Genomic DNA, 26,667 nt, shown 5'->3' on the forward strand with positions numbered 1-26,667 from the left:
TATTTGTTATAATTTGTCGGTGAAGTACATATTGACAGACGTGAATTCTCTGTTGTAATTTTTGTAAATTACTGTATTTTGAGTAATACAAATACAATTTGATTATTATCAATAACTTTAAATGGCTATTAAACCGAACTCTATGTTTATATTCAATAACACACCACGTTTAATTTATAAAATTGTTTATTGATGACAAAATGTAATATGTTGGCGGAATTTTGACGGATTGTTAAAAGAATCGTATCTTTGAAAACTCGAGAAAAAGTGTTTTCAAAATGCGGTGCTGCGCGCCTTCCTGTAAAAATGACTCTAGACATATTTCTAAATCTCAAGGAATAACATTTCACGTGTAAGTACCTCGCATATGTTAAAAATTTATTAAATCAACCCAGCAAGTAGCTCTATTTTTAATGTTGATTTTTTTATACTCATAACAGTTTATTACTAAAGTAAGTCCTTGTACACCAGTTTTACTATTTAAAAAAAACTTTATTTTTTTTTAAATTACTTCAAATCGAATTTATAGCATAATCATATTTTCCGTATATAGAATGACAGTTTTTTTTTTATAAATTTCTCCCAAAGAGAGTTATCACAAATTCTACTACAGTATTAATATCTTAACTATCTTGGAACTGTTTATCCTTTCTTAAATTCCTTAAATATATATTTCCAACCAGAAAACAATCCATTAATAACTATACTTCACTCTTTCACACTGATTTATATAATTTTTTAGACTAATAAACTACAAAATAACTACTACTATTAAGCAAGCAACTTAATGTCTACTAAGATTTTGGATATTTAAAATAAAAATCTATAAGCAACCTCTTAAAGAGTAGTAGATTGTTTTTTTTTCTATAATTATACCTAATACTGAATAATACCCAACAAATAAAGTCAAATTATAATCTCTTTTGCAATATCTATAAAATATAATATTCATAGTTGAAATGATCCAAAACCATCAGATAATCCGCAATAATTAAATATCTGTAATTAAATCTGAATCCAGTAAATGATAATCATAATAATCCAGTAATGTTTTAGTCATATTGATATATTTAATGTCCTAGTTTTATTCCTTAATATGTATTCCTTTTCCGTAAATAAAATAACAACATGACATTCGTTGATTTTCATAACTATTGTATTTGTTTGTTTGTTTTTTATTTTTGGGAGCTTCATTGGTGTATGTTTTTGTAAATTTTATTCATAATTTAAGTGTATTTTGAACTGTTTGTGCCTTAATAAAGCAAAAATAAAATAAAATAAAAATGTCATATCCAGCACCAAAATGACATAACATCCCTGAAATTAAAAATGTTTTTTTTTTTTTATTATTTAAACAACATTGTGATCTTAAATTGGTGTTGGGTCTTTACACCACACACTTATCAGATATTCTACCTCCAAACTGCAGTACTCAGTATTGTTGTATTCCGGTTTGAAGGGTGAGCGAGCCAGTGCAACTACAGGCACAAGGGATATAATATCTTAATTCCCAGTGTTGGTGGAGCATTGGCAATGTAAGGGAAGGTTAATATTTCTTACAGTGTCATTGTCTATGTGGTCAATTTGCTTGTCCACCTACCATTATATATATTAAAGAAATATATGATCTTACATCTAAGAAAGTAAAGCTAAACTTAAACACAAGACCACATCTAGAAATTAATTTTAACCTTTTTTTTATTTATCTCGATGATGAATATAATATGTTTTAAATATATAATAGAGCATTCTAAAACATTTAAGCTTTCCAACGGAACCAGCGCTTCGTGCTTCGTGGTTAAGAGCCGTGGGAAAGGAAACATGGTCGCCGAGAGAGAGGAGCGCTGTGTGCTCGGAGCACTTTCTCTGTGATGATCTCTATGAAACGAAGAGTGGATTAAGGAAAGTGAGGACTGGAGCTGTACCGATTGTGATACAAGTATGTAGAAATATGATAAAACATAAAAATATTTTATTTACTTGGTTATTTAAACTTAGGCTAACTAAGTATGGATTATAACTTGGATATTTAAAAAATATTGTGTTTAACTGATATACTCTGTAATTAAAATGTTTTTATAATGTTTTATGTTATGTTTGGAGCATATTCCACCACATATGGCAGAATACATATGTGGCAGAATTTCGTTGAAATTACACATGCTGGTTTCCTTACGATGTTTTCCTTCACCAACGAGAACGAGATGAATTATAAACACTAATTAAGCACATGAAAATTCATTGGTGCTTGCCTGGGCTTGAAACCGAAATCATCGGTTAACATCTTGGTAGAATCTACTGTTCAAGTCAGCTTGATCTTTTTGACAGACGGGCGAGTGTTGAGAAACAGAAAATATAACATACATAACAGTCGATGGAACGATGGAATGCGTGATTCAAATTAGAATTCTATTCTTTTACCTTCTTTTTCTAAAAATTAGAGTTATACCAGCTAAAGAGACCCCAACCACTAGCCAAAGAGACCCTAACATTTTATATAAAGAGATGTTTCATAAATTTACTGGTATTTCTGACGTCCTAACGGGTTTTGATCTTAGACCAAGGTCCTACAGGTTTAGCAATTCTGGATTTGAGCGTTAAAATCTTAACGCGTCAAGTCGCTAGCGTCGCGATCGGGAATACCCGGTGCGACAGAGATGGCGATAGTTGCGCATGCGTTTGTTTTTTTGTTAAATTACATGATAAAATTACTGAAGCGAATTGATGACATTTGGTTTAATCAAGCTTGAACTTCAAGGAAAGACATTAGTTACTAATGAAGCTAATTTATATATATAAATTTATAACGACTTTTATTTTGAAAAATGTATCGATTAATGCGCCTTCTGTAATTTCCTTCAACAGTGGAGTCGTTCTCTAGTATTGGAATTACAATGTTGCCAGACATATATGTTTGAACCGTATCTTAGAGACACAATTGTCACTGAATTAAAGGTGTTTTTTTAAATATTTTTAGGATACTTCAAGCTGTGAAATCGGTGAATCAGCCAGTTCGAAGGTAAGCGATAGTAATAAAAAAAAAATACGCGTTCGTATCGGGACGAGAGAAGTGATAACTTAAAGTAATCTAACTTGAACTATGTAATATTGAAATTGTTTAACTTGAGATAAGCTTAGGTTATTACTTTTTTTTTTTGTATATTAATATGATGACGTAAGGAGAGGTTATTTATTAATGAAATCTTTTATTGATCATGAAGTATATTTTATTCTTAGTCACAATTCTTGAATATGTACTTTGTGTGTGAACATTATTAGTGTCATTATTGCATGCCTACCGCTGCCGTATACGTAAGAGAAATGGAAGCCAGACAGACTGGCGCCGTAACGCGTTACGTAACGAAGCGGTTTACCCTCTCATAGTATAACTGAAAATACAAAAAAAAATATGTATAAACTCGCCACTAGATGGCACTGCAACATGCCAAATTCTGTCCCGTTCAATGGATCTCCATAGTAACATATGTGTATAAGATAATTAGTAAATGGCTGAACCGATTTTGGTGATGTTTTCTGTGTGTCTCTGTGTGTGACGAGTGGATGGCGATGATGATGAGACTCGATTGGGTTCCAGGAAGTATTTATTTATTAAAAATAAAAAAATAAATTGTTATCTGACATCTTCACTCTTTTTTTTCTGTCTGTTGTTCTTTCACGGTCAACCGAATTTGATGGAATGAAAGTCAAAGTCAAAGTCAAAAATCTTTATTCAATATAGAAGTGTTTACACTTGCTTATTGATTGTCAAAAATCTACCACCGGTTCGGAATTTAGCACCTCGGACCTGAGAAGAACCGGCGAAAGAAACTCAGCGGGATATATTTTTTTATTTTTTTTAACCATTTTCCATGTAGGTACAATGATAAGTATATTTTAGTTATTTGAAACAGCCTGGAGGCGATCATTTCATTCCCAAGGTGTGCAGTCAACTAAAAAGTTATTAGTGTTGTAATATCCTTTAGCACACAAACGCTCTTTAACGACTCTTTTGAATTTTATAATTGAATAATATACGTTTTCTGGGATCCTGTTGTAAAAACGTATACATTGCCCCAAAAAAGAGTTACTAACCCTGTGTAATCGGGTACTTGGAGTAACAAGTTTATTCTTGTTCCTAGTGTAATACTTTTTTTTATATCTAATACTCGACAACTAACCCCTATAACCCAAGAGCGGCTTCTCTTAGTTGACAATTACAATATATATATACAGTTTCTTAATTTTTTTATATTATTTTCTAGATATGCAGAATATGCCTCAGCGTGGATTCGAAATTGTATCCCATGAGGATATACAAATTGGACAAGGCCTATGAAAATCTAACCGGTGTTACGGTGAGTGATATTATTTGTATATCTCTACACTCTACTGTAATCCTCTAAAACATTTAAAATAAATATCGTCCAACGCTGATTAGAAAACTTTCAGTTATATATCAATAAAATATTATGAAATACATCAAGAATGCTGAAAGCCAAACTGACAGTTACAAACTTGTTACCATGACAACGCAAGATGGATGCCTTCTTTTACTACGTCTGGAAAGTGACGTCACTTCCTTGACCACGACCTTCGGTTTACGTTCTACAATGATACAATTATTATGTATCATAACAGTTATGTATGTTTTGTTTGTGATTTAATGGAAAATCAAAAAAAAAAAACATATTCAAGCACTTTGGTGTTCTCATTTTACGGAATTTTACTAAACGGATCGTATAAAATTCCGCATTATCCTTATCGATTGTCAAATTAAACACTACCACCGTTTCGGAAAAGGAAAGGTGGGGATGCCACCTGAGAAGAACCGGCGAAAGATAATCAGGGGGTCAACTTTTTTGACAATTTTAGTATTTATAACCTATTCCAATCGAAGTAGGAATAAAGATAAACAAACCTTAGATTTACGTCGATTACGTATTTCATGCGATTCGCTAATAATTCAGCTATATTGTGCATTACTAGAGCCGAGATGGCCCAGTGGTTAGAACGCGTGCATCTTAACCGATGATTTCGGGTTCAAACCCAGGCAGGCACCACTGAATTTTCATGTGCTTAATTTGTGTTTATAATTCATCTCGTGCTCGGCGGTGAAGGAAAACATCGTGAGGAAACCTGCATGTGTCTAATTTCAACGAAATTCTGCCACATGTGTATTCCGCCAACCCGCATTGGAGCAGCGTGGTGGAATATGCTCCAAACCTTCTCCTCAAAGGGAGAGGAGGCCTTTATCCCAGCAGTGGGACATTTACGGGCTGCTAATGCTAAAAAAAAAAAAAAATGCATTACTAAGAGTTCACGATTAATGTATCTTTATTTATAATACAACACCATTACACTTAACTACTTATATCTTTAATTTTACTTCCGAAATTCCGATAACAGTTTCGTCGACGTTCAAACGCCAATCGCAAATCCATAGTGAATATAATAGACTAATCGAGCTCTCGACCAATGATATCGCGTCAATTTGCTGTCAAATGTTGTTTATTTGGCTTTTCTCATCGTATGTTTGGAATAGAGTATACAAATATACAATATAACTTCTAATCCGATTGATATGGAACTCTCATATTATTTATAGAGATATCTGTACTAATATTATACATGTGAAAGTAACTCTGTCTGTCTCTTGCTCTGTCACGCCGAAATCACTGAATCGAATTCGATGTAATTCGATACGAAGCAAGCTTGAACTTCAAGGAAGTACATACGTTACTTTTTTATGTCCAACACCCGATGAGAAATCCCCAAAACGCAAACGAAGACGCGGGCAACTTTATTATCTTGGCGTGTGACAGTAGTTTGACGCCAAACGTCAAACTACTTTACTAGTGTGCGTGTAGTGTACAAGTGATGGTCGCTTTTTTTAGTCACGTTCTCAGCTTTGAAAGGGGACCATGTTGTGAGAAAGGTTTTCAGCATGGACGTGGATGGATATAGATGTAGGGGACGACGGATTGTGTGAAAGACGATATGGTTAGAAAGAATGTTACTTGTGAGATGACGTCTGACAGAGAAGTATGGATGATGACATGCTGCGCTGCCCCGAGTAAAATTGGGATAAGGGGGGATGGAATGATAACGTTCTCAGCTTTGACAGTCTATCTAGATATATGAATAGTCAAAGGCTATGTAGTATGTTAATATGTTGTATATTTTCTGTGAGAATTGTCGGTCTGTTCATCTTATATTTAAAAAATGATAAAAGACCACCTGATGGTAAGAGTTTACCACCAATATATATTGGCGCTGTAAGATATATTAACCATTCCTTACATCGTCAATTCACCACCAACCTTGGGAACTGAGTTGTTCTATCCCTTCTGCCTGTAGTTACACTGGCTCACTCACCCTTCAATAAACACAATCATAATAATTATTGCTTCTTATCGGTACTATATATAATGAGTGAGTGGGACCTAACCAGACGGGCTAGCACGAAGCCCTACCACCAGTTAAATCCAATTTTTTCTATTACAGTTATCCGGTGAAGATCTACCGCAGATGCTGTGTGCGGAATGCTCGAAGAGATTAATGAATTGTGATAGATTGAGATCAAAAAGCTTAAGAGCAAACATGTTGCTCTTAGAATTATTTAAAAAGCAAGATCTTGTAAGTATACTATTAGTGTATTTCATAGTGGATATCTTCAGGGCCAGAGGGCAACAGGGGCAACTGCCCTGGCTCCCACCACAATAAAGATTCCGACGAGTTGAGAATTTTATTCTAATATTTGTTTAGATATAGTCAATTTTTATATAGTATTGCTGTTTTAAAAGTTGCTGATGCAAAGATACATACTAGGAGCCCCCACTTTTCTGTTGCCCCAGGGTATCCAGACCTCAAAATCCGGCCCTGTATAAGAATGATACCGAGACGTTGAATTATTAAAAAACACTAATATTTTTCTGTGCGTGGTTTTGTCTGGATTCTGGTGTGTCTCATTGTAAAACAGCCGCGAGACGAGCCGTAAATAATACATAATAAATTTTCAGATAACCGTACATAATGTAAAATCAATAAACCGAGACCAGAACCAACTAACGTCCGATTTGATAAACAAAACATTCGATCCGGACCACTGCGACCTGTACATACAGTACACGGAAGATCAAGACGAACAGACGGACAAAAATCCCATACAGGAAGCCGATATTGAAAATTTAGACGTTAAGAGCGAGAAAGATGAAGAAATATACACGAATGAAGTTTTCACCGAAGCGAGAGATGAAATCGTCAACGGTGATGATGTAGACGACGACTCCAACTTCGTAGTTCCAAACTATTCAACAGACGACAGTCTACCGCTGGAGACGCAAAGGAAGAAGGTGAAAAAGATTAAAACGAAAGAGAAGAAAGTAAGGAAGAAGATGAAGGATAAAACGGAACCAAAGATAGATAGGCGACGGAAGCCGTTTCTGAATGATGATCTGAACGAAACTCTGTTCACGATAACTGATCTCACGTTTGAGGAACAGGTTGCTGAAATTCACAAGAGACGGGAGTCGTCCAATTATAAAAACTCTATGTTCAAGTGTACCGAGTGTTTTAAGGGTTTTTTGGACGAGACGGCGTATAATGGTCACATGACGAGGCATACGAATGTAAGTTGTTGTAATATACTAGGTGTAAGTCCGGCTTCGCTCGGGTTAAGTAAATAAACAAATGCGGTTTATTTTTCACGTTTCATACTCATCACTCTTTCATAGACGTTGATCTGTAATGTATTATTTTTAAGTTTCCATTGAGTTAAAGTTTAATTACGAAATTAATATTTGGAACACTTTCTCAACGCACTCGTAAAAGTTCATTTTATCAAGTTTCATGGATTTCATATCGATGTATCTCGATTATACGAATTTAGCGAATATTATTTAAAGGTCTTTAAACGTGGATAGGTTTCAATCGGGTCTATCGTAGACTTGCACGAAATGATTGATATGGGTATTTAATGCGTATCGGAATCCGGCTCGAAGGACCAAAAAAAAATACAGAGTTGGATTAAAATCAGCGGTTCCTATTTCGGGTTCGCTGGTGCGAGGTGCCAACAATTGACCTGGTTTTGTGGGTTCGAGAAATAAAGAACTAAGAAACTAGGGAAGTTTTACGTTTTATAACGTTCCACTGCTGAGTAACTGAAACTATCACACATATTTATGTGTGTGTGTTAATCATATTGCAATGTGTGTGTGTTAATCTTCCAGCAATGCGGCGAGTTCGAGTGCGACATCTGCAAGACGCACTTCAAGCACCCGCACGCGTTGCGGAAGCACATCACGGCGCACCACACGCAGCGGTTTAGCTGCAACCAGTGCCCGTACGTCACGACGCACCGGTGAGTGTCAAGTATTTACTAGCTGAACCTGCGGCTTTACTCGCGCGAATTTTATAAAACAGAAACTTCCGACCACCGTTTTACCCCCTTAGGGGCGAAGTTTCGTAAAATACATTCTTAGCGGATGTCTATACCCAAATTCCAAGTTTGTAGGTGTTATAAAACGTATAGTACAGTTACAGGGACAGGGTGTAATGTGAGTATCTTATCTCTTACAGACAGACAGCTAGACTACACGAGAGATGGCACAAGGGAACGAAGTATCAGTGTCCACATTGTCAGGATGAATTTGTGTGAGTACAGGAATCTTATGGTTTGAACCGGTCAATCTCAGTTCAAGATTGTTGGTTTGAAACGGGGCGTCACGGTAGCATACGAAAGCGAGATAGTGGGTATTTGTATTCCGGTGTACCGGAGTGCACTCGGCGTCCTGGGCACCGGCGGGTCTCCCCCCTCACTTGCCCGTGGGGGAAACGAGTAAGGCGTTTATCAAGTTAAATCAAAAAATATTTTATAAATGAAAGTATGCTTTGGGAAAAGATCCTCCAGAACAGAAGTGATAACTTAAGCCATTCTAAGTTGAACTATTTAATATTGGACGTATGCGTAAGAGAAAGGGAAGCCAAACAGGCTGGCGCCGTAACGCGTTACGTAACGAAGCGGTTTACCCTCCCATAAGAAGTTATCACTTAACTAAATAATTTATCATTGTTATCACGAATTTTTGATGAAAAATATATGCATATTATCTCCCTAAGTTTTTTTTTCGCCGGTTCTTCTCAAGTCTGATGTTTTTCTTTCCGAACCGGCGGTAGAGTTTTGTCAACCAATAAGAAATTTGAGTTTGAGTTTGTACGGACACATGTGTACGTACATGAGATAGGTTTATTTGTTGTAAATTTTGTTATATGTTGTAAGGTATTATCAAAGTCTGCTCCCCCCCCTCCCAAAACATATACAGAATAACCCCCTGCCTAATTACTCTAAATTACTGACAATAGTTTTTTTTTATGTTACAGTAAATTCACAACTTACATGGGTCACATCCGAATAAAGCACCCGTCGGACTTTGTGTGTGCTCTGTGCGGGTACTCCTTCGTCAGCGAGAAGGGAATCGAACTGCACAAGAAACTCAAACATCGTCTCGATGATGGACAGGTGACTTAAACAATACTAGTGGGTCTCCCGCAAAACATCGCGTTAATTCAAAAGATTTTGTAGGAATTTAGATACTTATCTACATTTGGCGGCAAATGATGAAACCTCTTTTCAATTAAATTTTTCAAAATCAAATGGGGTACATAAGTTCAGTTTGAATTGGAGTTTGTCGATAACAATTTACTTTAATTTTGTTTACGTTTTTCATTTGATTTTCTTATACAGCCGTGGTACCAATATCTAACCGGCCAGAAATTTTTTTTTCGTAATCAAGAATCTTCTTAAATTTTCTGCGCATCTCCGGCTGGAGTCCTTCAAAGTGAGACCATAACCGATCATTTACGTGCAGCCATCGTTCCATAATCACTGGGACAAAAGTCGGCTCACGCTATCAATACATAAGATTTGTTTAGTATGTTTTCAGTTACGAAACGTTACGAAATAGCCGAAAAAAATAAGTATTTATATATTTCAGATACCTGAAGACGGTCCGCTGTGCGACTTGTGCAACGTGCGATTCGTGTCGCAGGAAGCGTACAGGAGACATCTGCACGTGTCCGCGCGCCACAACACGAGCGACTCGTAAGTTTGCCTCGCGTGACGGTAGATGGCGCTGGTCGATTTTCTCGTGTTATAAAACTTGCCTCGCGTGACGGTAGATGGCGCTGGTCTATTTTCTCGTGTTGTAAAACTTGCCCCGCGTGACGGTAGATGGCGCTGGTCGATTTTCTCGTGTTATAAAACTTGCCTCGCGTGACGGTAGATGGCGCTGGTCGATTTTCTCGTGTTATAAAACAAAGTCGCTTCCCGCTCTGTGCGCTTGGCTCTTAAACTACGTAACGCATTTTAATGCGGTTTTGGCCAATAAACATAGCGACTCAAGAGGAAGGTTTATATGTATAATCAGGGTTCGCGGATATATATCAATAGATTTTTTCTTATCTTCTGAACAACACTCCACAGATCGATGCTCTAGATCTGACTCTGAATGATTACTTTTTATATTTAGTCGATTACAAATTAAATATTAAAATAAAATTAGTTGATTTATCTCACAAACAAATGAAGATATAATAATAAAAGGTACTTGTTTTTTAACTGTTCATTAAAAATTTCTTTCTCAAATAGATAGACACTAACTCCTTTGTTACTTTTTTTTTAACAAAAAACTTTACATTCTTATGTGTTTACAGAATGAAATTCGCTTCGTTTTCTTAGCCTGGATAGATATCATATATATCGGTTGTATATAAAAAAATTGGATTTTTTCGAACCCTGTCGAATACATGCGTATTATAGTACAGAGCTGAGATTTTCAATAGTTCTAAATTTTCAAAGTCGGCTAGATTAACATGTACACGTTCGTTTCAGCGATTCGAAAGAATCTAACAAGATGAGAAAAGGTAGATCTCGTATCGTAAGAGAAAAGAGGAGAAATATAGAAGATGGAGACGATGACGATGAGAAGAAGAAAATATATCCAAGTCAGATGAGGAAGGCCGAGGGCCCGATACCGTGTGAACAGGTATTTATGGAAATATCGTAATAGTAGAAGATCTGAACCTGAAACGACCTTCACCGAACTGATAACAGAATGAGACATATTATTTTGGTATATGTACAAATGCATTTGGTAAAAAGCGGTTATTTTTATATAACAAACAGACATTCCAATTTTATTATATGTATAGATATGTTTGCCTAATCGGTTGTAATGTGTGTTTCCAGTGCGGTCTCCAACTAGAAGACTCGAGGGCGTACCACGGACACTTCAGACGGATGCACCCGGACAAGAACCGAACGAAATATCCGTCGATGAAGTCGCCTTGCATGTGCGAGGTGTGCGGGAGAATGTTCCAAGTTAGTATGAGTCCATCTTGGTAGTACAACCCAATCATTAATTCTACTGACAAATTTATTGATCCATATTTATTATTGTACCAGTATCTGTGAGTGATGGTGACCAGGATGAGGAGTTAAATGTTAAAAAAATAACTAAGTTCCAACCGTGCCCCCCCCAGAGCTACGCGCTGCTGAAGGACCACCGCTGGGTGCACACGGGCGAGCGGCCCTTCGCGTGCGAGTCGTGCGGGAAGGCGTTCCGCATGCGGCAGCGGCTCGTCGCGCACAGACGTGTGCACGCGCCCAGGCGCGCCGCCTTCGTGTGCGCGCTGTGCGGGAAGAGCTTCAGCACGCACAGCAACCGCCAGCGACACATGTTCGTGAGTACCGCCCCCTCGTGCGCGCTGTGCGGGAAGAGCTTCAGCACGCACAGCAACCGCCAGCGACACATGTTCGTGAGTACCGCCCCCTCGTGCGCGCTGTGCGGGAAGAGCTTCAGCACGCACAGCAACCGCCAGCGACACATGTTCGTGAGTACCGCCCCCTCGTGTGCGCTGTGCGGGAAGAGCTTCAGCACGCACAGCAACCGCCAGCGACACATGCTCGTGAGTACCGCCCCCTCGTGTGCGCTGTGCGGGAAGAGCTTCAGCACGCACAGCAACCGCCAGCGACACATGTTCGTGAGTACCGCCCCCTCGTGTGCGCTGTGCGGGAAGAGCTTCAGCACGCACAGCAACCGCCAGCGACACATGATTTGTTTCTTTCGTAATGTGCGTTCGCGCGTCCGTCGATTCGTCGAAAATTAATAGGTTGCTGTCTACGCTTGTTCGAGGGTCTGTCTGAGTTCAGTCTACGTTTGTCATTAAAATATCTTTAAATTAAAAATTATTCATAAAAAAACGTATTGTAATGTTTCCTTTGTACATAATATTCAAAATTCTTAACGTTACAGATCCACACCGGCCTGAAGCCGTTCAAGTGTGAGATGTGCGGGAAGTGCTTCAAGCACGCGAGCGAGAAGCGCGCGCACATCACGTACGTGCACCTGAAGAAGCCCTGGCCCAAGCGGGCCCGGGGGAAGCGGCGGGCGGACAGGCCTGTGAGTACACTGATGCTGGATTTCGTTGATAGACCGACATATTTTTTTATCGCGTTCAAATCAAATCAAAATCAATTTATTCAAGTAAACTTCACAATGTAGCGTTTTTGAATCGACGATATTTAAATACTACCACCGTTTCGGAAAGCAGTCTCCAGCGAGAAGAAACGGCAAGAAACTCGCAGAGTTGCTCTTTTCAAATAAACAGATTTGCAATGCTGTTTTTTACAATAGTTAGTGTCCTGTGATGGAACCCGATCCGTTCTTATTAGCCCAAAATTTTCTAAATAGTATTCTTTTAATGAATACTAAGATTTATTTATTCATTTAGTCTGAATAAACTTTTTAAATTGTTAGGTCTTTTAGCGTTAGCTCTTGTTGCTACCTTATATAGCCGCAGATTCAAAGTTCCTAGGTTGCCACCCACCTAGGCTCTATAGGCCTCGGTACGCATGCAAACCCTTCAGTTTTTTTTTTAATATTGTGTTGTAGTGGTAATTGTTCATCACATATATATTTATGTTCTAAGAAATATCAACCACTCCTTACATCGTCAATGAGCCATCAACACTGGGAGCTAAGATGTTATGACCCTTGTGCCTGTAGTTACACTGGCTCACTCAGTCTTCAAAACGGAAAACAAAAATATTAAGTATTGTTGTTTGTTGTTACTTACCCAGACGGGCTTGTACAAAGCCCTACCGTCAAGCCACCTGTCCGTCCTGTCCTGTGCTGTCCTGTGCTAGATCACCTTCTGCTTGTGCCTGAGTGCCGTCTCATTGCTTTATAGGAGCGAAGGAATAGAGGTGCTCCATATTTGCAAATTTCAGAAACAAATTCAGGAAGCACCGCTATGTTTACGTGTGCTAAACCTCTGTTGATGATATAATCTGTTCGTTTCGTGATAAAATATTACTTGTGTTTTCACCAACCCGCATTGGCGCAACGTGATGGTCATACTACAAAAACGCATTTAAGCGTAACCTCCCCCCCATGAATTTGGATATAGGACTCACCGATACCGAGTGCAGAAACCGCTAGAAAACGAGCGGTACTCACCACGTCTTTACGGGCACATGTATTAACTTTTTCTACGTTTACAGGGTCAGATGGGTCAAGTTCCGGTGGGTGTGAGCGAGATGGACATAGCTCAGCCGATGTGGCCGAATTGTGACCCCAAAATGGGCGACATGAACAATATCATCGACGATAAACCAATATATTACAATTTGAAAATATAGTTTAAGGCTGAGTTGAGCGTCACATGGTGCGGTCGAACTTGGATGGGTGATCGTTCTTGGAAATTATCTCCAAGTGTGAATTTTGTATTTATAAATAATCACAATTTTATAATTGGTTCTTATTTAAAATAGAACATTTTTTTGTTACATGGCTGAATACTGAATCTCTGTTTTTTTTTTTTTTTTTTTAATAAAAACATTTCTGAAGTATTTTTTATTTATATTTTATACGAATTGTGTTTTGTATATTTTTGAACTGAATTCAAAAATTAATGCTTGTCTATAACCACAATAGACAAAAAGTTTATTTTTTCGAATAAAAAAAGACATGTGATTTTAAAAGATGCTTTGTATATGAGTGACTTCGAATTAAGTTATTAATATTGTATAATTGTATTTATTGACATAATATTCATGATAATAAAATGATTTTTAATACAGTCGTGTTTTTATTTATTAAGATTTCTATATTAAATTAATCCTAACGTCATTTAATTTGAAATTAAATATAAATAATGGAAAAAAAATAATTACAAATTCAGATTATTCAAATATTTCCTTTTTTTTTAATGACAGCACAATGCTAAACATTTTTTACAAACACCTAATGGTAAGTGGTCACCACCGCCCATAGACAATGGCGCTGTAAGTAATATTAACCATTCCTTACATCGCCAATGCGCCACCAACCTCGGGAGCTAAGATGTTAACCTGTGCCTGTAGTGTACACTAACTCACTCCTTCAAACCGGAACACAACAAAGTGGCTTGGGGGTAGAATATCGTATGAGTGGGTGGTACTACTACCACGTAGATATTACTAAGAAGGTTTAAGTATTCATGGAAAAAATGCAGCTTATTTCACGACTCGTTTCTGACTCGTCATAATTCCAAAGATATGATATTATTATGCACTACGAACAGCTCTTGATTAATATATATTTATTTACAATACAATACAATTTCACTTAACTATTTATATCCACTTATATTTTACTTCTACAGTTTAAAACTCATTTTTTTCACAAATCCATGTTTATTCAAGCTCTCGACAACAATGTCGTGTCAATTCTTGTTCTCTTGTTCTTCTTGTTGCAATAAAGAATATAAATTAGTGAAAGATTGCCTTGGGATAAAAGTTTACAAGAATAAAAGTGACCTCTATCGATCATAAATACGTACATGTACGCGAACTTAAAACTCAAATTCCTTTATTAAATATGGAAGCATTACACTTACTTATTGATAATTATCATTTTGATTATAGTCAAATTAAACACTACCGCCGGTTCGGAAAGGAAAATACCATAACCTGAGAAGAACCAGCGAAAGAAACTCAGCAGGTCTTTTTTTGTCAAATTTATTAAATACATATTTATAATTTATAATTGAATTGGGTATGACATCATACCTCTAAAAGACCATTAAATAATTTCGGTTTAAGTTGTAGTCATATATAATATATTCATATATAATCCCTTCCATACAATTAAATATTTCTCAATTTAATACGAGTATTTTTAAATAAGTTTTAGGAAGGAAGGAAAAAAAAATTTGATTTTAGAATTATGTCATTTATTTATAACGATATTATCATAACACCTATGTAATAACTTCAAATGTAATTTATTTATTATTTACAATCGGGCAACATTAATGCAAAATTTCTTTGGTGTCTGTGAAATTTGGATCTTCCTCCTCTTCTTCCTCTTCATCAAAGCCGACTTCTTCATCATCTACATGTGCATCCTATAAAAAAAATTATCAATGACAATGGTGTCTATATTTAAGGTTAACTTAACAAAATAACTGTCAAAGTTACGAGGCTGGATGGTACGATATCTTTGACATGTTTCAAAAGGGAAAAAAAAGATACTCTAATAACTAACCTAAAAATTATTTATGGCGCCAATCCGGAATTATTTAAACAACTAGTTTAGCAATTATAGACTTTTATAATTAGAATTTGGATATTAATGTGATAATATAACATATTTAAACAATATAATCTGGTTTTGAAAAAAATTTAAGCGCACTCGTCTGTTCATACCTTCTGTCGTGTTATCAAATCTTAATAAGAAACACAAATCAAAGACAATTAAATTTGTACATAGACAATGTTGCAATTTTTAAGAATTGTTACATTCCTACGGAGTCATAGATCAATTGTTATCAGCCACTAGTTCGCTAGTCTAATGTGTAGTAACAATTATTATTCTTTGCCTGTAAGATATTATAAACAAAATAATAGCGTAACTTCGTCAACTGTAATCTGTACTAATATCATGAACGCTTAACTGATTCAGATGACTTTCGGTACGGATACATTTTGAGTACCGGGGAAAGATTTTATTTACTTTTATTCACCAATCGAGGGAGTAAAGTTAGGGGTAACGGTTTTTGTGCTATAGGTAAAGGTAAACGAGTACAATATAAAGAAACGAGTACAAAAAAAAATTGAAAGAAATAATCACCTGATACTGCTGGTATTCTGATATTAAGTCGCTCATGTTGCTAGCGGCTTCTGTGAACTCCATCTCGTCCATACCCTCGCCGGTGTACCAGTGGAGGAAAGCCTGTTAACATTTAAATAATTAAAATCAATATGTGTAATGTTTTACCAAAACGATTTTTTAGTTTGAAAATTACGAGTGTTGCCTGACTGCGTCTCTATCGTTACCTTTATATGCACCTGTGTCTGTGTTTAAATGTATATATGTTATTGTTTGTGTATATGTACCTCTTATATTTCTTAGTCTCCTTGTACATGTATAAATAAAAAAATATATATTGGACAACATCACATACATTACTCTGATCCCAATGTAAGTAGCTTTAGAACTTGTGTTATGGAAAATAAGAAGTAACGACGGTACCACAAACACCCCGACCCAAGACAGAAAACTAATGAACTTTTTCTACATCGACTCGGCCGGGAATCGAACCCGGGACCTCGGAGTGGCGTACCCATGAAAACCAGTGTACACACTACTCGACCACGGAGGTCGTCGTGTATGTGTTTGTTAATATATTTAGACCCATATATCTTGAGGTCACATAACGACATCAGTAACATTAAATCAACGACGGTCATTTTTAGTCATTGCGAGAAGTGTTCATTTGTTTTTTTTTTTGTTAAGTTTAAGTGTGGACTCCTTTTTATCCAGGATAAACCAATCTGTATACATCAAGTATATTCCACCGGCAGGAGTGAAGCTAAACAAACCTTAAATTTACATATATCTTGTGATTTACATTAGTAAATAGCTCTACTATGTATAGAAATATATCTTGTTTAATATATCTTTATTTATAATACAATATGGACAATTAGTATAACTTTCCGAACGTCATACGTCAAGCTGTCAAACGTCTTTTAAATTGATTCGCTTTTTGGCGGGAAGCAGCGTATCATTGTATAACTGGTTTTTGTAATAATATTAGCAAACCAGAAATTGATTAAAGTATTTTGTTATTAATTAATTATTATTTTATATTCATGTAATAAGTTTATTAGAAGTAAATTAGTTTTGTTAATTATTATTAATTTCTCAATTTTCTTTTACTTAAAAAGTTCCGTTAAGAACTTCGCTGACATTTAAAACGTCAGTTTGTTTAGGACTTCATAATGAATACCACAGATCATTTAAAACTCGATCAATATCATATCAATGTTGGTTTTAACTCTTGCAAGCTGTACTATTTTTTTAAACTCACCCGTCTCTTGAACATGGCTGTGAATTGTTCGGATATCCGTTTAAATATCTCCTGAATAGCGGTCGAGTTTCCGACAAAGGTCGCGGACATTTTGAGTCCTCTCGGCGGGACGTCACAGACGGACACTTTGAGGTTATTCGGAATCCATTCCACGAAATAGCTGTAATAATAAAAGAAGTTGTATAATTTCAATCTACATTAATAAGACGAGAAAACGGTCTGTCTGTCCATCTGTCAAACTTTCAATTTTTGGTCTCTGAACTGATGTTTTTAAACGAGTCCTAAGGACGAATATATGCTACTTTTAAACTACGCAACGAATTTTAATGCGGTTTTCGTCAATAAATAAAGCGATTCAAGGGGAAGGTTTATATGTATAATACATGCATATTATAGCGGAGAAAAGCGGAGATTTTCAACTGTCGGAGCCGGAAAAAAAAACAAGGATTTTTATGTTTGTTTTTCAATCCAAAAGCTGTATATATGGGATGGTAATTGGTTGATAAAATGAAGAGAAAAAAGTACGGTATTTTACTATATACAACATTAATATCGATTTCTAAAATTTCACGATCGTTTCACTGTGGTGAGTTTCGAGTTCGTCTAACAGAATACTTACCTCGAATTCTTATTCTGTATCGCTAGTATTTGATCGTCGACCTCCTTCATGGACATCTGGCCTCTGAACATGGTGGCCACTGTCAAATATCTACCGTGACGAGGATCGCAAGCCGTCATCATATTACCAGGGTTGAACATCTGTGAACATTATATACTCATTAAAATAATAAATCGTATTGTTTTACGTAACTTCTACGATAATTAGGTGAATAGACTATTTGACTGGTTTTCAAAATCCATTTTATATAATTTAGTTGAAAAAGTTTTGTTTTTTAATTCTAGTACATATCTGCTAAAAATATCAAATTAAACATTGAATATTTAAATAGCGCGCGAAAACGCTACTGTGGCAATATGGCACTGCAATGGGGTCGATGACGTCACTTGCCTGTATTGTAATCTGTGGCGCATATAATCCACATACAGTAAGCCAACAAGCAAGTGACATCATCATAAACCCGACCAACCGTGAGCGTTTTGTGTCACGTGACAAACGTTTAAATATAGAGATTTTGCCTATCCTATCAAAAATCCTTGAAGACGTTGTACATAAGCAACTGTCAGAATTCCTAACACATAATCATCTCCTTAGTCCTTTTCAATCCGGTTTCCGTTCCGGTCACAGTACTTCCACCGCACTGCTTCAAGTCACTGAAGACATTCGCTTCGCTATGGACAAAAGAGAGTTTACTATTCTCATTTTGCTCGATTTTAGCAATGCCTTTAATTCAGTCGACTTTGATGTATTGCTTGGTATCCTTCGCTCACTTAACTTTGCTCAGCCTGTGATTGATTGGTTCCAATCTTATCTTCGTGGTCGTCGGCAGATGGTAAAGTCTGATGAGGCTTCCTCGGACTGGGCTGATCTCTCTGCTGGCGTTCCGCAAGGCGGCGTACTTTCTCCTCTTCTGTTTTCAATCTTCATTAATGAAATTACCAAAGTTATTTCTTCTCACTACCATCTCTATGCAGACGATTTACAGCTTTATAGACACGCCACCTTATCAAATCTGTGTTCGACCATACATGATATCAATCATGATCTTGTTGAAATTAAGAACTGGGCTACATCCTTTGGGCTTCTTGTTAATCCCTTGAAGTCGAAGGCAATGGTAATAGGTACCAGACAGTTATGTAGCAAAATTAATTGGGACATTGTACCATCAATTGTCTATGATGGAACTCAAATTGCATATAGCGACCAAGCTACTAATCTGGGGTTAGTCATAGATTGCAATTTATCATGGAGAGCTCAGGTTAACGAAGTCAGTAAACGTGTCCATTTCTCTCTGCATTCTCTAAAACGTTTGCAGAATTTCCTTCCTTTTAAAACAAAAATATTACTTGCACAATCCCTTCTTCTTCCCATCTTGGACTACGCTGATATCTGCTATCTTGATGCGAATGAAGAGCTACTTGACAAACTAGATAGACTTCAAAATTTGTGCATTCGTTTCATTTACGGTCTGCGCAAATTTGATCACATTTCTCAATTTCGACGTCAGTTAAAGTGGCTTCCTATCCGACTTCGCCGGAGCTTGCACATATTATCGCTTCTTTTTAATATATTAAACCATGGTAGCCCTGATTACCTACATGAGCGTTTTCTGTTTTGTCCTGCTCGTGAAAGACCAGTACGCGCATGTGTGGCGTCGAAAACTCTTGAGGTACCATTTTTTAATACTACTTCCTATGGTAACTCGTTTTCCGTTGTTGCCGCTCGCCTATGGAACTCTCTTCCAGATAATATTTTCCATAATAATGTTACGATAAAATCGTTTAAAATCAGAGTTAAGCAACACTTTCTTGCCACTTAAGTTTAATTTATTTTATATGTATGTATATATATTTTTTGTATCTATGTAAGTTGAATGTATATATATATTATAGATAATGGTATATATTAATGTATATATTTGTATTTAGTGTGTAATATATTCATTTATCGCTAAGTCTACTTGAATTCTATAATATAAAACTAATTGATATTGTACCTACACCATAAATATGTATTACAAATAATCTCCACTAAATTCAGGGTTTCTGGAAGAGATCTCTTGTTAGAGATAAGTTATCCCTTTGTACACATTTTTCATTTATATAATTTTCTGTATACTCTGTTGGTACATAAATAAATAAAATAAATAAATATTTGTAAATAATATTTTTTTATAATTATTACGATTATTGATTTGTTAATCGACTTATAACCGAAATAAATTTTATTATCTGTGTACAAAGAATTGCTAGTTTTGGCGGGATTTTCCATTCCATTCGAAAAAAATAAAAATGGCGGAATTTTCAAACTTCGTTTCGATCGTTTGCTTAACTGTGGAACATTATCTCATAAATATATTAATGAAAACTTACTTTATTTTAAACTAAGTAAAGTTTTATAAGTTACCTGTGTCATTAACTCTGGGACAGTCTGTGCACGGAAGCTGAAGGAGTTCCTTGCGGTCAAAGGAGCGAAGCCTGTGCAAAAAAAACCATCACACTTTAGTTAAAAAAAAATTTGAATTCTAATTTGAATCACGCATTCCATCGTTCCATCGACTGTTGTATATGTTATATTTTCTGTTTCTCATCACTCGCCCGTCTGTCAAAGAGATCAAGCTAACTTGAACAGGGAATAGTTCGCTAGACGTCTTTGAACCATTGCGCAATCGACGCATGAATTATGAAAATGTTTTTGATATGAGAACGGACTGTACTGATTTTATTTAAAAAGCTATTATAGATTCAAGCCCTTTGTATGTTAAACTATTTCTATTATTAGAAAACTTTAATTATTTATATGCTTCTAGCTGAGTTGAGCCGAGATGGACCAGTAGTTGGAACGCGTGCATCTTAACCGGTGATTTCGGCTTCAAACCCAGGCAACCACTGAATTTAAATGTGCTTAATTTGAGCTTATAATTTATCTCGTGTTCGGCGGTGAAGGAAAACATCGTGAGGAAATCTGCATTGTTTCTAATTTCAATAAATTTCTGCCACATGAGCATTCCACCAATGCTCATTGGAGCAGCGTAGTGGAAACCACCTCTAAAACCTTCTCCGCAAAGGGAGAGGAGGTCTTAGCCCAGCAGTAGGAAATTTACAGGCTGTTAATGTAATGTTAAAAATATTTTATTAGATCGCGTCGAAGAAATTAGTGGCCAATACTATAGAACTTAATGACTATTTTTTTGTGAAATTCTGCTACCCGAATCGCAGCAGTGGGATCATGATAATAAAACGAACCAGGCATGAAGAAGTGCAGTCTCGGGAATGGGACCATATTGACGGCCAACTTCCTCAGATCGGCGTTCAGCTGTCCCGGGAACCGCAAACACGTGGTCACCCCCGACATTGTGAGCTGAAAATATTATTTAACGTTGAATTAATGAATTATTGTATTTAACTGACATAACATTATATCTCAAATGTTGGAAAATAACTTTACGAGTTACTTGCCGGTTCTTATCAGCGTCTACATTACAAATCGGTGGCAGATTTACGTTCAATACAGTTGTGTTAAATTACGATTCAAAAGTGTTATGAAAGTCAAGTTGAATTAAGTATATTTTGGTTGGACCTACACCGCCATCTGGTGGCGAGTTGCAGCAAACTGATGTCATTTGTCGGGAATATATTTAAAAAAAAACTTACCGATATCAAGTGATTCAAGTCTCCGTAACCTGGACTGCTCAGACGTAGTGTCCTGAAGCAAATGTTGTAGAGAGTTTGTCGATAACAATTTACTTTAATTTTGTTTACGTTTTTCATTTTTTTCTCTTAACCGGCCATAAACTTTTTTTTCGTAATCAAGAATCTTCTTAAATTTTCTGCGCATCTCCGGCTGGAGCTCTTCAAAGTGAGACCATAACCGATCATTTACGTGCAGCCATCGTTCCATAATCACTGGGACAAAAGTCGGCTCACGCTATCAATACATAAGATTTGTTTAGTATGTTTTCAGTTACGAAACGTTACGAAATAGCCGAAAAAAATAAGTATTTATATATTTCAGATACCTGAAGACGGTCCGCTGTGCGACTTGTGCAACGTGCGATTCGTGTCGCAGGAAGCGTACAGGAGACATCTGCACGTGTCCGCGCGCCACAACACGAGCGACTCGTAAGTTTGCCTCGCGTGACGGTAGATGGCGCTGATCGATTTGCTCGTGTTATAAAACTTGCCTCGCGTGACGGTAGATGGCGCTAATCGATTTGGTCGTGTTATAAAACTTGCCTCGCGTGACGGTAGATGGCGCTAATCGATTTGCTCGTGTTATAAAACTTGCCTCGCGTGACGGTAGATGGCGCTGGTCTATTTTCTCGTGTTGTAAAACTTGCCCCGCGTGACGGTAGATGGCGCTAGTCGATTTTCTCGTGTTATAAAACTTGCCCCGCGTGACGGTAGATGGCGCTGGTCGATTTTCTCGTGTTATAAAACAAAGTCGCTTCCCGCTCTGTGCGCTTGGCTCTTAAACTACGTAACGCATTTTAATGCGGTTTTGGCCAATAAACATAGCGACTCAAGAGAAAGGTTTATATGTATAATCAGGGTTCGCGGATATATATCAATAGATTTTTTCTTATCTTCTGAACAACACTCATAGATCGATGCTTAAGACCTGACTCTGAATTATTACTTTTTATATTTAGTCGATTACAAATTAAATATTAAAATAAAATTAGTTGATTTATCTCACAAACAAATGAAGATATAATAATAAAAGGTACTTGTTCTTTAAGTGTTCATTAAAAATTTATTTCTTAAATAGATAGACACTAATTCCTTTGTTACTTTTTTTTAACAAAAAACTTTACATTCTTAAATGTTTACAGAATGAAATTCGCTTCGTTTTCGTAGCCTGGATATATGTCAGATATATATCCAGATATCTTTTTTAACAGATTTTTTATATTTATTATAAAAATCGGATTTTTTCGAACCCTGTGTATAATACATGCGTATTATAGTAGAGAGCTGAGATTCTCTTTTAAATAGTTTTCAATTTTCAAAGTCGGCTAGATTAACATGTACACGTTCGTTTCAGCGATTCGAAAGAATCTAACAAGATGAGAAAAGGTAGATCTCGTATCGTAAGAGAAAAGAGGAGAAATATAGAAGATGGAGACGATGACGATGAGAAGAAGAAAATATATCCAAGTCAGATGAGGAAGGCCGAGGGCCCGATACCGTGTGAACAGGTATTTATGGAAATATCGTAATAGTAGAAGATCTGAACCTGAAACGACCTTCACCGAACTGATAACAGAATGAGACATATTATTTTGGTATATGTACAAATGCATTTGGTAAAAAGCGGTTATTTTTATATAACAAACAGACATTCCAATTTTATTATATGTATAGATATGTTTGCCTAATCGGTTGTAATGTGTGTTTCCAGTGCGGTCTCCAACTAGAAGACTCGAGGGCGTACCACGGACACTTCAGACGGATGCACCCGGACAAGAACCGAACGAAATATCCGTCGATGAAGTCGCCTTGCATGTGCGAGGTGTGCGGGAGAATGTTCCAAGTTAGTATGAGTCCATCTTGGTAGTACAACCCAATCATTAATTCTACTGACAAATTTATTGATCCATATTTATTATTGTACCAGTATCTGTGAGTGATGGTGACCAGGATGAGGAGTTAAATGTTAAAAAAATAACTAAGTTCCAACCGTGCCCCCCCCAGAGCTACGCGCTGCTGAAGGACCACCGCTGGGTGCACACGGGCGAGCGGCCCTTCGCGTGCGAGTCGTGCGGGAAGGCGTTCCGCATGCGGCAGCGGCTCGTCGCGCACAGACGTGTGCACGCGCCCAGGCGCGCCGCCTTCGTGTGCGCGCTGTGCGGGAAGAGCTTCAGCACGCACAGCAACCGCCAGCGACACATGTTCGTGAGTACCGCCCCCTCGTGCGCGCTGTGCGGGAAGAGCTTCAGCACGCACAGCAACCGCCAGCGACACATGTTCGTGAGTACCGCCCCCTCGTGCGCGCTGTGCGGGAAGAGCTTCAGCACGCACAGCAACCGCCAGCGACACATGTTCGTGAGTACCGCCCCCTCGTGTGCGCTGTGCGGGAAGAGCTTCAGCACGCACAGCAACCGCCAGCGACACATGTTCGTGAGTACCGCCCCCTCGTGTGCGCTGTGCGGGAAGAGCTTCAGCACGCACAGCAACCGCCAGCGACACATGTTCGTGAGTACCGCCCCCTCGTGTGCGCTGTGCGGGAAGAGCTTCAGCACGCACAGCAACCGCCAGCGACACATGTTCGTGAGTACCGCCCCCTCGTGTGCGCTGTGCGGGAAGAGCTTCAGCACGCACAGCAACCGCCAGCGACACATGTTCGTGAGTACCGCCCCCTCGTGTGCGCTGTGCGGGAAGAGCTTCAGCACGCACAGCAACCGCCAGCGACACATGTTCGTGAGTACCGCCCCCTCGTGTGCGCTGTGCGGGAAGAGCTTCAGCACGCACAGCAACCGCCAGCGACACATGTTCGTGAGTACCGCCCCCTCGTGTGCGCTGTGCGGGAAGAGCTTCAGCACGCACAGCAACCGCCAGCGACACATGTTCGTGAGTACCGCCCCCTCGTGTGCGCTGTGCGGGAAGAGCTTCAGCACGCACAGCAACCGCCAGCGACACATGTTCGTGAGTACCGCCCCCTCGTGTGCGCTGTGCGGGAAGAGCTTCAGCACGCACAGCAACCGCCAGCGACACATGTTCGTGAGTACCGCCCCCTCGTGTGCGCTGTGCGGGAAGAGCTTCAGCACGCACAGCAACCGCCAGCGACACATGTTCGTGAGTACCGCCCCCTCGTGTGCGCTGTGCGGGAAGAGCTTCAGCACGCACAGCAACCGCCAGCGACACATGATTTGTTTCTTTCGTAATGTGCGTTCGCGCGTCCGTCGATTCGTCGAAAATTAATAGGTTGCTGTCTACGCTTGTTCGAGGGTCTGTCTGAGTTCAGTCTACGTTTGTCATTAAAATATCTTTAAATTAAAAATTATTCATAAAAAAACGTATTGTAATGTTTCCTTTGTACATAATATTCAAAATTCTTAACGTTACAGATCCACACCGGCCTGAAGCCGTTCAAGTGTGAGATGTGCGGGAAGTGCTTCAAGCACGCGAGCGAGAAGCGCGCGCACATCACGTACGTGCACCTGAAGAAGCCCTGGCCCAAGCGGGCCCGGGGGAAGCGGCGGGCGGACAGGCCTGTGAGTACACTGATGCTGGATTTCGTTGATAGACCGACATATTTTTTTATCGCGTTCAAATCAAATCAAAATCAATTTATTCAAGTAAACTTCACAATGTAGCGTTTTTGAATCGACGATATTTAAATACTACCACCGTTTCGGAAAGCAGTCTCCAGCGAGAAGAAACGGCAAGAAACTCGCAGAGTTGCTCTTTTCAAATAAACAGATTTGCAATGCTGTTTTTTACAATAGTTAGTGTCCTGTGATGGAACCCGATCCGTTCTTATTAGCCCAAAATTTTCTAAATAGTATTCTTTTAATGAATACTAAGATTTATTTATTCATTTAGTCTGAATAAACTTTTTAAATTGTTAGGTCTTTTAGCGTTAGCTCTTGTTGCTACCTTATATAGCCGCAGATTCAAAGTTCCTAGGTTGCCACCCACCTAGGCTCTATAGGCCTCGGTACGCATGCAAACCCTTCAGTTTTTTTTTTAATATTGTGTTGTAGTGGTAATTGTTCATCACATATATATTTATGTTCTAAGAAATATCAACCACTCCTTACATCGTCAATGAGCCATCAACACTGGGAGCTAAGATGTTATGACCCTTGTGCCTGTAGTTACACTGGCTCACTCAGTCTTCAAAACGGAAAACAAAAATATTAAGTATTGTTGTTTGTTGTTACTTACCCAGACGGGCTTGTACAAAGCCCTACCGTCAAGCCACCTGTCCGTCCTGTCCTGTGCTGTCCTGTGCTAGATCACCTTCTGCTTGTGCCTGAGTGCCGTCTCATTGCTTTATAGGAGCGAAGGAATAGAGGTGCTCCATATTTGCAAATTTCAGAAACAAATTCAGGAAGCACCGCTATGTTTACGTGTGCTAAACCTCTGTTGATGATATAATCTGTTCGTTTCGTGATAAAATATTACTTGTGTTTTCACCAACCCGCATTGGCGCAACGTGATGGTCATACTACAAAAACGCATTTAAGCGTAACCTCCCCCCCATGAATTTGGATATAGGACTCACCGATACCGAGTGCAGAAACCGCTAGAAAACGAGCGGTACTCACCACGTCTTTACGGGCACATGTATTAACTTTTTCTACGTTTACAGGGTCAGATGGGTCAAGTTCCGGTGGGTGTGAGCGAGATGGACATAGCTCAGCCGATGTGGCCGAATTGTGACCCCAAAATGGGCGACATGAACAATATCATCGACGATAAACCAATATATTACAATTTGAAAATATAGTTTAAGGCTGAGTTGAGCGTCACATGGTGCGGTCGAACTTGGATGGGTGATCGTTCTTGGAAATTATCTCCAAGTGTGAATTTTGTATTTATAAATAATCACAATTTTATAATTGGTTCTTATTTAAAATAGAACATTTTTTTGTTACATGGCTGAATACTGAATCTCTGTTTTTT

The 26,667-nt window shown here is 38.1% G+C and overlaps 3 protein-coding genes across 3 annotated transcripts; 2 read left to right on the forward strand and 1 right to left on the reverse strand.

Moving 5' to 3' along the window:
* Window positions 1–27: 27 nt before the first annotated feature.
* On the forward strand, window positions 28–13,872 carry LOC125075268 (zinc finger protein 737-like). The gene is made up of 15 exons (XM_047686977.1): window positions 28–352; window positions 1,765–1,939; window positions 2,978–3,019; window positions 4,263–4,355; window positions 6,505–6,636; window positions 7,020–7,628; window positions 8,229–8,359; window positions 8,578–8,652; window positions 9,379–9,517; window positions 9,993–10,099; window positions 10,889–11,042; window positions 11,246–11,377; window positions 11,539–11,739; window positions 12,312–12,458; window positions 13,562–13,872. The coding sequence occupies exons 1-15, from the start codon at window positions 279–281 to the stop codon at window positions 13,697–13,699; spliced, it is 2,349 nt and encodes a 782-aa protein (XP_047542933.1). The 5' UTR covers window positions 28–278; the 3' UTR covers window positions 13,700–13,872.
* A 1,379-nt stretch (window positions 13,873–15,251) lies between these two features.
* On the reverse strand, window positions 15,252–21,804 carry LOC125075294 (tubulin beta chain-like). Its single transcript, XM_047687019.1, has 7 exons — window positions 21,688–21,804; window positions 21,280–21,394; window positions 20,441–20,511; window positions 18,035–18,174; window positions 17,416–17,575; window positions 16,173–16,274; window positions 15,252–15,447 (listed from the first exon to the last, which is right to left on the reverse strand). The coding sequence occupies exons 1-7, from the start codon at window positions 21,802–21,804 to the stop codon at window positions 15,352–15,354; spliced, it is 801 nt and encodes a 266-aa protein (XP_047542975.1). The 3' UTR covers window positions 15,252–15,351.
* Window positions 21,805–21,987: 183 nt separating this feature from the next.
* LOC125075420 (zinc finger protein 721-like) lies at window positions 21,988–26,664 on the forward strand. The gene is made up of 7 exons (XM_047687159.1): window positions 21,988–21,996; window positions 22,049–22,155; window positions 23,081–23,234; window positions 23,438–23,569; window positions 23,731–23,931; window positions 25,104–25,250; window positions 26,354–26,664. Exons 1-7 carry the CDS (start codon window positions 21,988–21,990, stop codon window positions 26,489–26,491), a joined length of 888 nt encoding a protein of 295 aa, XP_047543115.1. The 3' UTR covers window positions 26,492–26,664.
* The last annotated feature ends 3 nt before the right edge of the window (window positions 26,665–26,667 follow it).

This window comes from Vanessa atalanta, chromosome 30, assembly GCF_905147765.1.
Source record: "Vanessa atalanta chromosome 30, ilVanAtal1.2, whole genome shotgun sequence".
In the NCBI taxonomy this organism is placed as follows: Eukaryota; Metazoa; Arthropoda; class Insecta; order Lepidoptera; family Nymphalidae; genus Vanessa; species Vanessa atalanta.

Bases quoted from the DNA above. Each gene is read 5' to 3' on its own strand.
- LOC125075268 (XM_047686977.1), top strand. From the start codon at position 279: ATGCGGTGCTGCGCGCCTTCCTGTAAAAATGACTCTAGACATATTTCT. The intron at 353-1,764 runs GTAAGTACCTCG...AAAACATTTAAG, and splicing joins CAAGGAATAACATTTCACGT to CTTTCCAACGGAACCAGCGC. The intron at 11,043-11,245 runs GTATTTATGGAA...GTGTGTTTCCAG, and splicing joins GCCCGATACCGTGTGAACAG to TGCGGTCTCCAACTAGAAGA.
- LOC125075294 (XM_047687019.1), bottom strand. From the start codon at position 21,804: ATGAAAAACGTAAACAAAATTAAAGTAAATTGTTATCGACAAACTCTC. The intron at 20,512-21,279 runs GTTCGTTTTATT...TTTTTTGCACAG, and splicing joins ACTGCACTTCTTCATGCCTG to GCTTCGCTCCTTTGACCGCA. The intron at 18,175-20,440 runs GTAACTTATAAA...TAATGTTCACAG, and splicing joins TCCCAGAGTTAATGACACAG to ATGTTCAACCCTGGTAATAT.
- LOC125075420 (XM_047687159.1), top strand. The intron at 22,156-23,080 runs GTAAGTTTGCCT...CGTTCGTTTCAG, and splicing joins CGCCACAACACGAGCGACTC to CGATTCGAAAGAATCTAACA. The intron at 25,251-26,353 runs GTGAGTACACTG...CTACGTTTACAG, and splicing joins AGCGGCGGGCGGACAGGCCT to GGTCAGATGGGTCAAGTTCC.